Source organism: Mus caroli, chromosome 15 (genome assembly GCF_900094665.2).
Source record: "Mus caroli chromosome 15, CAROLI_EIJ_v1.1, whole genome shotgun sequence".
NCBI classification, from domain to species: Eukaryota; Metazoa; Chordata; class Mammalia; order Rodentia; family Muridae; genus Mus; species Mus caroli.
This window is the reverse complement of record NC_034584.1, coordinates 75,683,650-75,695,335: the sequence shown is the minus strand read 5'-3', so window position 1 is coordinate 75,695,335 and position 11,686 is coordinate 75,683,650. Positions and strand designations below refer to the sequence as shown.

Here is an 11,686-nt window from a genome sequence, read left to right as displayed (position 1 = left end):
GTTTCTCTGTGTAGCCCTGGCTGTCCTGGCACTCACTTTGTAGACCAGGATGGCCTCGAACTCAGAAATCCGCCTGCCTCTGCCTCCCGAGTGCTGGGACTAAAGGCGTGCGCCACCACGCCCGGCTAAGGATCCAGATTTGATTCCAGGCTTATATGGCAGCTCACAGCCTTCTATAACTCCAGTTCCTGGGGACCCAATGCCCTCTTCTGGCCTTCAAGGGACAGCATGCATATGACACAGATATACATGCAGTCAAAACACCTATACACATAAATCTTTTTTTTAAGGGTCAGGACAGGGAAGGGTGGTGAAATCTCAGGGTGCCTGAGCCCCAGTCCCTCAGAACAGCACAGTGGGCAGACCTAGAGTTCTCAGTCAGGATAATGGAAATCCCAGAACCTACTTCAGACCAAGGAAACTCAAGTGACCTAGAAAAGTACAGGCAGACTTAGTTCTGGTGTCCGTTCCGGGCTTTTCACAAGCTCTGCACTGATCCCTTGGCACCTAACTCTTTCTTCTACCTCTGGCCCTCTGTGGGCGGCACATGCAAGATTTTTGTCCAGTGGTATGTAGCATACACATACATACATGAAACAGTTTGCAAATGTGACTCCTAGGGCTTAGCACACTTGAACAGCAGTCTACGAAGTGCAAGAAAGCAGGATGTCTGTCTCTAAGGTAGGCTGTCTGGCTTTCTAGCATCAGGACACAGCTGACTAAATTGCAGCTCGGGCCTCGAGATGCTGATGCTGAGCGGGGTTGTTGCTAAACGTGCTGGAGGGGCAAACTCAGAGGTTACAACCCAGAAACACAAGAGCTAACCCAGTATCCTAAACCAGACAGACCTTGCCTTTCCAAAGCTCATGGCTAGACTACCTCCTGCCACCAACCACAGGTAACAGCAGCTCATCTAGGAGAGTAACAGGCCTAGGCCTGTCATGACGAAGTCCTGGGCTTGTAAGGCTTAAGCCACTTCCTCTACCTGGCCTTCTCTAACACAGTCCTTTTAAGGCTCATTCTCAGCTCAGAGCCACATTCAGTCTGGTTTGCAAGAGAATGAATGAATGACTGCATGCAGGCATGCCTGACCCAGTGAGGAAAAGACAGTACTGTGGGCTGGGCATGAGAGTGCACACCTTTAGTTGTCCCAGCGCTCAGGAGGCAGAGGCAGGCAGACCTCTGTGAGTTCAAGGCCAGTCTGAGCTACATACTAAATTCCAGGAAAGACAGTACTACGTAAAGAAACCCTGTCTCAAACAACAAAACCCCTAAAACATTATAGCACTGGGTTTGATGGATTCTGTCTGTAATTTCAGCACTTCAAAGCCAGAGGCTGAAGGATTAGAAGTTCAAGGTTCAGCCGGGCGTGGTGGCGCACGCCTTTAATCCCAGCACCCAGGAGGCAGAGGCAGGCGGATTTCTGAGTTTGAGGCCAGCCTGGTCTACAAAGTGAGTTCCAGGTCAGCCAGGCTGTACAGAGAAACCCTGTTTCAAAAAAACCAAAACCAAAACCAAAACCAAAACCAAAAAAAAAAAAAAAAAGAAGTTCAAGGTGTTCAAGGTTAGGCTTGCTAAGTGGTTAAATGGTTCAGTGGGTAAAAGAACTTTGCTGCCAAGCCTGAAGGCCTGAGGTCAATCCCTGGGACGCTCACGGTTGTCTTGACACTTCTTTTTTTTTTTTTTTTGGTTTTTTGTTTTTTGTTTTTTTGAGACTCTGTAGACCAGGCTGGCCTCAAACTCAGAAATCCGCCTGCCTCTGCCTCCTGAGTGCTGGGATTACAGGCGTGCGCCACCACGCCCAGCTGTCTTGACACTTCTACCCACGCACTGTAATAAAATGTCAAAAGTTCCAGGGCACCCCTCACCTACATCACAAGTTTGAAGCCACCTTGCCCTGTATGAGACTGTCTCAGAAAACAAAACCGACAAGAACCCACACACATGCTGTGCACTTACTGTCTGGGGCACTCTCTACAAGCCCACCCAATTCTGCCCTACCACCCTTGCTTTCAGAGGCGTCTGACAAAGAGACAGTCCAGTGCTTCCCACTGGGGACACCTAAGCTGTGATCACCCTGTCAAAGCCCAGTACTTCAAGTCTTCTCTGAGGCAGTGCCCTCCCAATGAGCCTGTCTGGAACCTTCTATTGTCTGACAGCACCTCGTTCTCTTTTTCTAACCCCAACCGGGGACTGGTAGTCCAGTTCTACCCTCTGTCCCTCCAGAGTGCAAAGCAGGATGAGCTGGGAGCAATCCTTACAGGCTTGCAGACTGGTCCACGTGGTACACGCCCATATTCTCGTGAGTGTGCTAACCCTGGTGGCCGCACCACCTGCCATCATCTGTCTATAAGAGTGCTGGCTGAGCAAGAAGCCAGTTGCCCCAATCACTACATATGCCAACTATGCAACGAGGGGTAAACAGGAGACAAAGCCCCACTTGGCTGAATATGGAGCATGGGGAAAGCCAAAAGGAGACACAAACAGCCAAAGACACACAAACCCAAAAAGTTCAAAGGAAAAACCATCTCCACTTTGAAAAAAAAAAGGAATGCTCCTGTGAAGTGCACTGAGCACAGCGTGGGAGAGGCTGGTTTTCTACCAGTTCAGGCGACCCACACCCAGGGCCTTGTCTGTGACTCCATCTTTGTTTCAAAGTCGGCTTGCACAGAATCCATGCAGGAACAATTCAAAAGCCGCTCTCTGGGAAACCAGTTGGAAAGCTGCCCCTCTGAGAACAGGCATCCTGCTGGGACGCCTACACAACCTAAGGACACCATGAATGCCTCGTGCAAGAGACCTCAAGGTGTCCCAGGTACCATCAGGGACATGGCCCATTGAGGTGGGAGACAGTGGTCTGTAAGCCTCAGATCATCTCGTCTACGGTGACTACGAACACACCCTCAGTCAGGTAAAGCAGCTTTCTAAGCTTTTGCTGTTTTATGAAAGAGGATCTCACTACAGAGTCCCTGCCTGCTTACAACTCGTTATGTAGACCACACTGGCCTTAAACACAGAGATCCATCTGCCTCTACATTTCAAGTCCTGGAATTAAAGGCCTGTGCCACCATGGCCAGCCAAAGCAGCTTTCTCTGGCTGAACTGCTATGTCCATACAGATGGTTGAGTAGCCCCAGTTCAGATGGGGGCTGTTTTTAATCACTATTTGCAGGCACGACTCTTACTTCTCCTGCCAGGTTGGAGAATCTAGGCAGAGGGGAAATTATATATATATATATATATATATATATATATATATAATATGTATATATATATATACATTATATATATACATATTATATATATATATATATATATATATATATATATATATATATATAATGTATATATATATATATATTCTTTCCTTGTATTCCCACAGTGCTGTTTTTAACTTTTTATGTGTGTGTATGTGTGTGTGTGTGTTTGTGTGTGTGTATGTGTGTGTGTGTACCTGTGGAGGTCAGAAGATGTGTTAGATCCTCTGAAGCTGGAGTTACAATTTTGAGCTGCCTGATGTGTGCTGGGAACTGAACTTGGATCCTCAAACCGACCTGGACTCATAATACAGACTCAGTGTAAGATCCACTTGCCTTGGCCTCTCGAGTGCTGGGGTTAAAGGCCTGTGCCGCCACCACGGCCAGCTTATAGTGCTGTCTCTTACCAGCACATAATCCCATCTCTGAGTGATTCCTCTGTGTTGCCCAGTTTGTTTTATGTCAACTGGATACAAGCTAAACGCATTTAGAGGAGGGAAACTCAATGGGGAAAATGCCCCAGCAGACTATGGGCAAGTCTATGGTGCGTTTTTCTTTATTGATGATTGATATGGGAGGGCCCAGCCCGTCATGAGCAGTGCCACCCCTGAGCTGGTGTTCCTGGATGCTACAAGAAAGCAGGCTAAAGTCGTGCAGTGGTGGCACATCTCTTTAATCCCAGCACTCAGGAGGCAGAGGAAGAAAGATCTACAGTTCTGAGGTCAAAAGAGTAAGTTCTAGGACAGTCAGGGCTACACAGAGAGACCCTATCTTGGACAAACAAACAAACAAACGAGTAAGTAAGCAATCAGACTGAGAGAACCGTAAGGAGTGAGCCAGCACAGAGTTCTCCTCCATGGCCTCGGCTTCAGTTCAGGCCTCTGGGTTCCTTCTCTGAACTCCTGCCCTGATCTCTTGGATGTGGAAGGAAGGATAAGCAAAGTTAGCCGTCTCCTCTCAAGGTTGCTTTGTGGTTAGGGAGCTTTATCACAGCAATGGAAACCTCAGATACGATTGAAAATGCTAGAAGCAAGGGCAGCAATCTGGGAGATGTTAAATCCAAAAGGCCAACAAAGCAACATGATTCATATGGTGTACGAGGGTCTGGGCAGGGAGGCAGGTGGCCAGCAACTGCAGCAGCACTGGGCTGAAGGCTGCCCAAGAGGTCTCAGAAGAGTATTATGATGGGGAACTAGGGGCTGTACTCACAGTGCTAGTGTATGGAAATCCCTAGGTCCCACCCCCTAGAATCATAAAAACAAAACAAATGCCTGAATCATATGAAGGATGGAAAAACTGAGGGATGGAAGCGGGAGGAGGGAGGGAGGGAGGGAGGGAAATGAGCTGGAACCCAGCCAGACCTTGATATGGAAGTCTGCAGGAAGAGTCCTGGAACCCACCAACCGCTTCATGAGGTAGCTCTTCCAGTCAGTAAACTTGGCATGGATGGCTGCAGAGACACCGGCAGAGACTGTTGACACAGACTGGTCACACCTTCACCAACCCAGAGATCAGCTACACCGACATAACTATTAAGTTCTGCAACTTCAGGCCAGTGATGACATCATCTTATAAAACCAACCTCTGGGAGCCAGAGAGACAACTCCCTGGTTAAATGCACTGGCTGCTCTCCTAGAGGACATGGGTTCTGTTCCCAGCACCCACATGGTGATTCACAACCATCTCTAAGCCCAGTCCCAGAGGGTCTAACACTCTTCTGACACGCTAGCACACACGGTGAACAGACATTCACTACTCAGGCACACACACACACACAATGTGTGTGTGTGTGTGTATGTGTGTATATGTATGTGTGTGTGTGTGTGTGTGTATATATATATATATATACACACACACAATACCAACAAACAGGCTCTATAAATACAAACTGTCCAGGGACTTCTAGACTGGGTAGTGAAGGCTTCTGCCCAGAGCCCTATAGGAGCCAGGACCCATCCTGAACTCACTCCGTGGAGGTACCAGGATCTTGCTGTTGATGGCACACCACCCAATGGGGTGGACATCCACAGTTCCCAGGTTGCACCAGAAGTCATGACTGGCGTCATTTTCAAAGCCTTCATATCGGAGCAGCACCCGGTACCCTGAAAGGACAAGGGACCTGTGATGTGGGGAAGGCACGGGACCTGTGACATGGGGAAGGCACGTTTTCAGACTTTCTTCCTTCTCTAGCACCAGCCAGACTTCCTACTTCCTATCCAGGAACTCCTTCCAGACTAGCGGGGTCCCTGACATACAGAACAAATCAATATCCATGCTGCACTCTTAGAAAACATCCTGAGCTGGTGATTGCTTCTATGCCCTCATCATCCCCAGAATAAACCTTATATATATAAAAAAAAAAAAAAATCTAGGGGCTGGTGAGATGGCTCAGTGGGTAAGAGCAACCCGACTGCTCTTCCGAAGGTCCAGAGTTCAAATCCCAGCAACCACATGGTGGCTCACAACCATCCGTAACGAGATCTGACTCCCTCTTCTGGAGTGTCTGAAGACAGCTACAGTGTACTTACATATAATAAATAAATAAATAAATCTTAAAAAAAAAAATCTAGGCAGTGGTGGTGCACACCTTTAATCCTAGCACTCAGGAGGCATAGGCAGGCAGATCTCTGAGGCCAGCCTAGTCTAGACAGTGAGTTTCAGGACAGCAAGGGCTACACAGAGAAACCCTGTCTCAAAAAACCAAAACCACCAACTAAACATTTAAAATGTGTAACAAAACAAAACTAACTTTCAAGATTTAGCCCTGTGTTCTCATCTAAAGGAGGAGCATCCCTAAGAAGGGGAGAGAAAGCTCGTGGGTGACATTTTGATTTATGAAACCCTTTTCACCCTCTAACACTATCCACCTACTAGATACGACACATGGCAAACACATTTCAGACCCTGCTGTGGTCAGAACAGCACTCACCAGCTGCCTGGATGACAGTGGCGATCCAGTACACCCGGCTGGGAAGTACAGCATCGCTGTTGAGCACTTCCACCTTCATCCCCTTCATGACGTCTTCCCACTGGTCATAGAGGGGTACCTGTGATGATAAGAGCATTGGTGGGCTGAGAGAAGCGAGCCCCGTGGGCCTGGGCCCACTGTCCTCTGACCCTCACTCCACATCATGCACGGTGCATGGGAAGCAATGAGGCAGGCAGCCCGAGTTGTGCTGTCCCCTGGCAGTTCCTCCCCTGTTGCCAGACACTCACATGTTTAAAGCAGCTGACAGGAGCAGCCTTGTAACTATGATCCTTCAGGAACTTGCCCCAGTCGAAGCCCAGGACCAGAGCTGCAGAGCACAAAGGAACAGTTGAGGCAGGACATGCACAGCAACCACGTTACCACAGCAACTACGCTAGAGCGTGAACCCAGGGGCCCATGGAGAGCTGAGGCAGAGCACCCACTGCGACTACCTTAGAGCGTGAAGCCGGAGGCCCATGGGGCTCTAGGAACAAGCCCCTGGCCACGGATAGCCACCAGGACTGTGAAGCAGTCACAAACTTCTCTCCCTTTTTGCTCCACAGAAAGGGAAATCAGATATAGGATGAAATTGATCCCACTGCACCCAGTCATTGGCCACGCCTACTCAGCAAGGGCAGGAGCAGCAGCGACTGCTAACCTGGCTGCACAGTGCAGTTTCAGCCTCTCTGGGGCTCAGTGATCACTATGCCTGGAAACCTGAGAGCCCTTCCTACCTGCTGCACACACCCTGGCCTTGCTCTGCACCAGGGAGAGAGAAACCATGAAGACAGATACAAAGAGAAGTAAAGTGGCTAACTCTTGGTCTCTGTGTGCTGGAGGAAGCAGGCAATCGAGCCACTCAAAGCAATGCCTACGGTCATTTCCACAGAAGCCAGCAGGTGGAGACAGTTCACTGTAGACCTGGATCCCCAACTTCCCAGCAGGTCATCCCCACCCTAGTCTCCCATCCCTGGATTCTGTCTCACCATCTTGTCCAGTGGGTGTCCCATCTGCTAGTTGTCCTGTCCCCTGGGCATGGAGAAAGGCTCCAATTTTGGCAGACCAGGCTGCCTTGTGTAGGACTTTGGCTTTCTTGGTGGGTGGCTTTCCCTGAAAGGGAAAAAAAAAAAAGAGCTGTTGACTATGAACCTGGATCTGTTTCTATTTTGCTTTGTTATTTCTTTTGAGATACGCTGGCCTAAATTTGCAGCTACTGTGCTTGGCCTCCTGAGTGCTAGGGTCCCAGGCACGAGCCACCATGCCAAGTAAGGAACTCCTGAGGGTGAGCTCCTGGTGCAGCCATCTAAGCTCTGGGCTTGAGTTTCCTCTGTAAAGGTAATGATGAGTGAGAACACTCAGGAGACAGCTGCAGAGGGATGGGGTCAGCAGAGCTGCAGCTGACAGACACATGTCACTCAGGCCTCTGAGCTCTCCCTAGCATTTCACTGCAGTCACCTCCCTCCACGCTCACGGCTCATGGAGTGCTAGCTGAGTGACTGAGGGGGAGCCGGAGACAACATCCTGTACGTGTAAATGCTCTGGAGAGAACATACAGAGGGCCTCTTCCGGGCGTCTCAGGGAACGCTCACGTCCACATCTACCAGACAACTAAGCTCCAGTGATCAAGGCCAAGGCCAGGAGTCAAGGCAACACACCAGCCAAGTGGAGGCACAGCTGCGTAAAGTCTGACCTTAAGGAAGTGGGTCTCAACCCTTTTGATTGGATGTGGGACCCTTTCAAAGAAGTCATATATGGGATATCCTGTGAATCAGATACTTACATTATGATTCAAAACAGTAGTAGGATTACAGTTATGAAATGAAGTAGCAGCAGTGAGAATAATTTTACGGCTGGGGCCACCACAGCCTGAGGAACTGTATTAAAGGGTCACAGCATTAGGAAACTCGAGAACCACTGCCTTAAAAGACACCAAAAGCTTTGGCCTTTTAGAACAGGAATTGCTGGGCGTGGGAGGGCACACCTTTAACCCAGCAGTGAGGAGGCACAGGTAGCCAGATCTTTTTGAGTTTGAGACCAGTCTGGCCAGCCAGAGTCACACAGCGAAACCTTGTCTCAAAAATAATGTAAAGGGCCTAGTAAGACGGCTACTGCTTAGAGCACTGGCTGCTCTTCCAGCCAATCCAAGCTCAGTTCCTAGCACCCAGATGGTGGCTTACAACTGCCTCCAACTGACAGGGGACTTGACACCCTCTTTTGGGTCTTCTCAGACACAGTATGCATGTAGTGCATAGGCATTTATTTATTCAGGCAAAACACTCATACACACAAAAATGATAAAACCTAAATAAATAAATAAATAAATAAATAAGAGCCACTCTTTGATTGAGGGAGGGTCTCATGTACTTCAGATGACCTCTAGGAATGAGTCCCCCAAGCTGGCTAAGCCGTTCGCCTCCAGTCACATGATGGCTCCAGCCCAGCAACCAGGCCCCAGGATGGGTGTCAGGGGCTGTTCTCACCTGCAGTCTAGCCAGGATACTGGCTTTCTTGGAGTTGGAGGAGTAGCTCCTGGAACACGAGACGCTGCAGAACCTCTTGGTCTTTGAGAAGAAAGCTTCCCTTGTGCCCACGATCCCACACATCTCACAGACAGCTAGGAAGAGAACTCAGCATGTGACTCCTGACATAACTGCTTTAAGTCAAACAAAACCACGGGCTCTTCAACTTCCAGAGCACTGCATCAACCACGTCAGTGTTAGGCTCTGCGGCTGACAGAGAGGAGGGCGTGAACAGTGGATGGAGTTCTCTTCCAAGAGCAAGTCTCAGTATGTGCTGCCCTCAAACTTGCAGGCTCAACTGACCCTCCACCATCAGCCTCTCCAGCAGCAGAACCCCAAGTGTGTGCCCCTCCACCTAGGCACCTCCCTAGGCTCTGTACCTAGAGCTGAGGCTAAGGGGCTGGAAATCCACATGAACGAGTTTTAGAGAGAGGAGTGTGACCAGAGGGCAGGTGTGCTGTCTGACCTCACACTAGGTCACCTGAGGAGCCTTCTGTAAACTGCTGTGGCTGGAGACTGCCAAGCCCTGGGCTCTAGGAACACAGCCATCTGAAGGGCTTTTCCAGCTTCCCAGATGACGCTAATCTACAGCCCGGGTTATAAACCAGCCCCTGGGGTCAGCTGCTCTCCCTAATGATTCCTGCTAGTCTTGATGCTCTCAGATTCTGAGAGAAGGGTGAGAAGAAGACAGAGGAAGAAAGAGGAAAAAGGGGAAAAGGACACGAAAAGGAGAAGCCAACATGGGTGGAAGGAAAGCTGGCCGAACTTGTGAAGGGATGGGAGGGGGAGGGACAGTCCGAAGATTGAAGCCTGCCTCTTCTCAAGGACACACAGCCCACACTCTGGCCGCCCTCACACAAGGTCTAGCAGCCATCCAAGCGCTACCTCTTTGAAGTCAGCTGGCGTCCAGATGATTCAGGGACACGCCCTTCTGCCCACCTCCGTGCCTCCCTCTCTGTGCCTCCCTCTGACCTGAAGACCACTTTATCCTATACACCTCCTACCCCACACTTGTCAGCCCACAAGCTATTTCCTGTCCCTTTGTTCAAAAGCACTCATACCACTGAGTCTCAATGTCTTCACACCCAGCCTAGTCATACAAATGTAATAGAACTGAACAAGTGCCAAATAAACTCAAGAGGTTTTGGAGAATAAGACTTTAAAACTAGACTGCAGAGAGGAAATGACCCTTAAGGACAGTGCCTTAGACATCTGGCTGTCTCCACCCACATCCCCAATTCTTCCACAGCCTCCTCCTGCCTCCTCTCCATCTCAGGCCACCGGGAGAGCACCTGGCTCAGAACCACTTCCATCCAAGGAGCGGTTGTTCCCAGAGCTGAACAGATGAAGAGGTGAGGTGCGCAGCTCCCCCGCTTCCCGGTCCTCATTCTCTGCTTCACTTGACTCCTCCAAGTAGGAGCTGCTCTCGCTGCCCGCGCTGCTGTTGTAACTCCGGAAGCTGTCGTAGCCCCCAAAGAGGTCCAAGTCATCTTCGTCCTCCTCCTCTTCCATTGGCTCTGAAGATGGCGTCTCCTAGTGGGAAAACAAACGACACGACTGAGAAGCCACAAACTGGCTAATCCATCCAGCATGATTTGGGGATTTGAATGTTGGTCCTCTGAAAGAGCAGTAAGAACTCTTAACTGAGCTGGGGGTGGGGGTGGGGGGTAGGGTGGGAGGGACTGGTGCACCCCTTTAATCCCAGCAGTGAGGAGGCAGAGGCAGGTGGATCTCTATGAGTTTGAGGCCAGCCCAGTCTAGGACAGCCAAGGCTACACAAAGAAATCATGGCATGAAAAACCAATATACGGCAGTTAAGAGCACTGACTGATCTTTGGAAGGTCCTGAGTTCAAATCCCAGCAACCACATAGGGGCTCACAACCATCCATAATGAGATCTGATGCCCTCTACCCTCTTCTGGTGCGTCTGAAGACATCTACAGTGTACTTAGATATAATAATAATTAAATAAATCTAAAAACCAATATATACACACACACACACACACACACACATATATATGCATGCTAAACATTCATTTAAAACATCTAGGAGACTAGGTATAAGAGGCTAGGAATCGTGGTGCAAACCATTAATCCTAGAACCCTGAGCTTGAAACAATCCTGGTCTACACAGCAAGTTCCAGGTGTCAGCTCGGACTGCATGGTAGACCCCAACACCCCCACCTCTCTCTTCACTCTCTCTTTTCTTTTTTCTTTTTCTTTGTTTCTTTCTTTCTTTTTTTGAAACAGGGTTTCCCTCAGTAGCCCTGGCTGTCCTGGAACTAGCTCTGTAGACCATGTTAACCTTGAATGCAGTGATCTGCCTGCCTCTGCCTCCCAAGTGTTGGGATTAAAAGTTTGCACCACCACCATCTGGCTAATAGATCCTCTTAAAAGAAGAAGAAGAAGAAGAAAGGAAAAGGCAGGTGTGGTAGTGAACGCCTTTATTCCCAGCACTCAGGAAACAGAGGCAGAGAGATCTATGTGAGTTTGAGGCCAGCCTGGTCTACAAAACAAGTTCTCCAAAAACCAAAACAGGAAAAGAAAGAAAAGAGCGGGAGAAATGTCTCAGCGGGTAAGAGCGCTGACTGCTCTTCCGAAGGTCCTGAGTTCAAATCACAGCAACCACCCATAATGAGATCTGATGCCCTCTTCTGATGCATCTGAAGTCAGCTACTGTGTACTTATGTATGATAATAAATAAATCTTTGGGCCGGAGCAAGCAGGGACTGAGCAAGCAAGGGTGACTGCAGAGAGTGGGGTTGACCGGAGCAAGCGGAGGTCCTAAAATCCCCAACAACCACATGAAGGCTCACAACCATCTGTACAGCTATAGTGTACTCACATAAACAAACAAACAAACAAGAAAAGAGAATGGACTGTTTCCTCCAAAAAAAATTTTTCTAGGCTAGAAGGCATTTGAAACTCTTTTTTTTTTTTT

At 49.1% G+C, this 11,686-nt stretch overlaps 1 protein-coding gene across 2 annotated transcripts in view; it reads right to left on the bottom strand.

Moving 5' to 3' along the window:
* L3mbtl2 (L3MBTL histone methyl-lysine binding protein 2) overlaps positions 1-11,686 on the bottom strand; it is a 20,003-nt gene that overhangs the window by 6,939 nt on the left and 1,378 nt on the right. For both annotated transcript variants that reach the window (XM_021182862.1, XM_021182863.1), the window contains exons 2-8: positions 10,036-10,276; positions 8,705-8,838; positions 7,211-7,334; positions 6,473-6,552; positions 6,186-6,303; positions 5,224-5,358; positions 4,618-4,706 (exon numbers count right to left, since the gene is read on the bottom strand). In XM_021182862.1, coding sequence (XP_021038521.1) covers positions 4,618-4,706; positions 5,224-5,358; positions 6,186-6,303; positions 6,473-6,552; positions 7,211-7,334; positions 8,705-8,838; positions 10,036-10,276 — 921 coding nt within the window. The remainder of the gene's footprint in view (positions 1-4,617; positions 4,707-5,223; positions 5,359-6,185; positions 6,304-6,472; positions 6,553-7,210; positions 7,335-8,704; positions 8,839-10,035; positions 10,277-11,686) is intronic.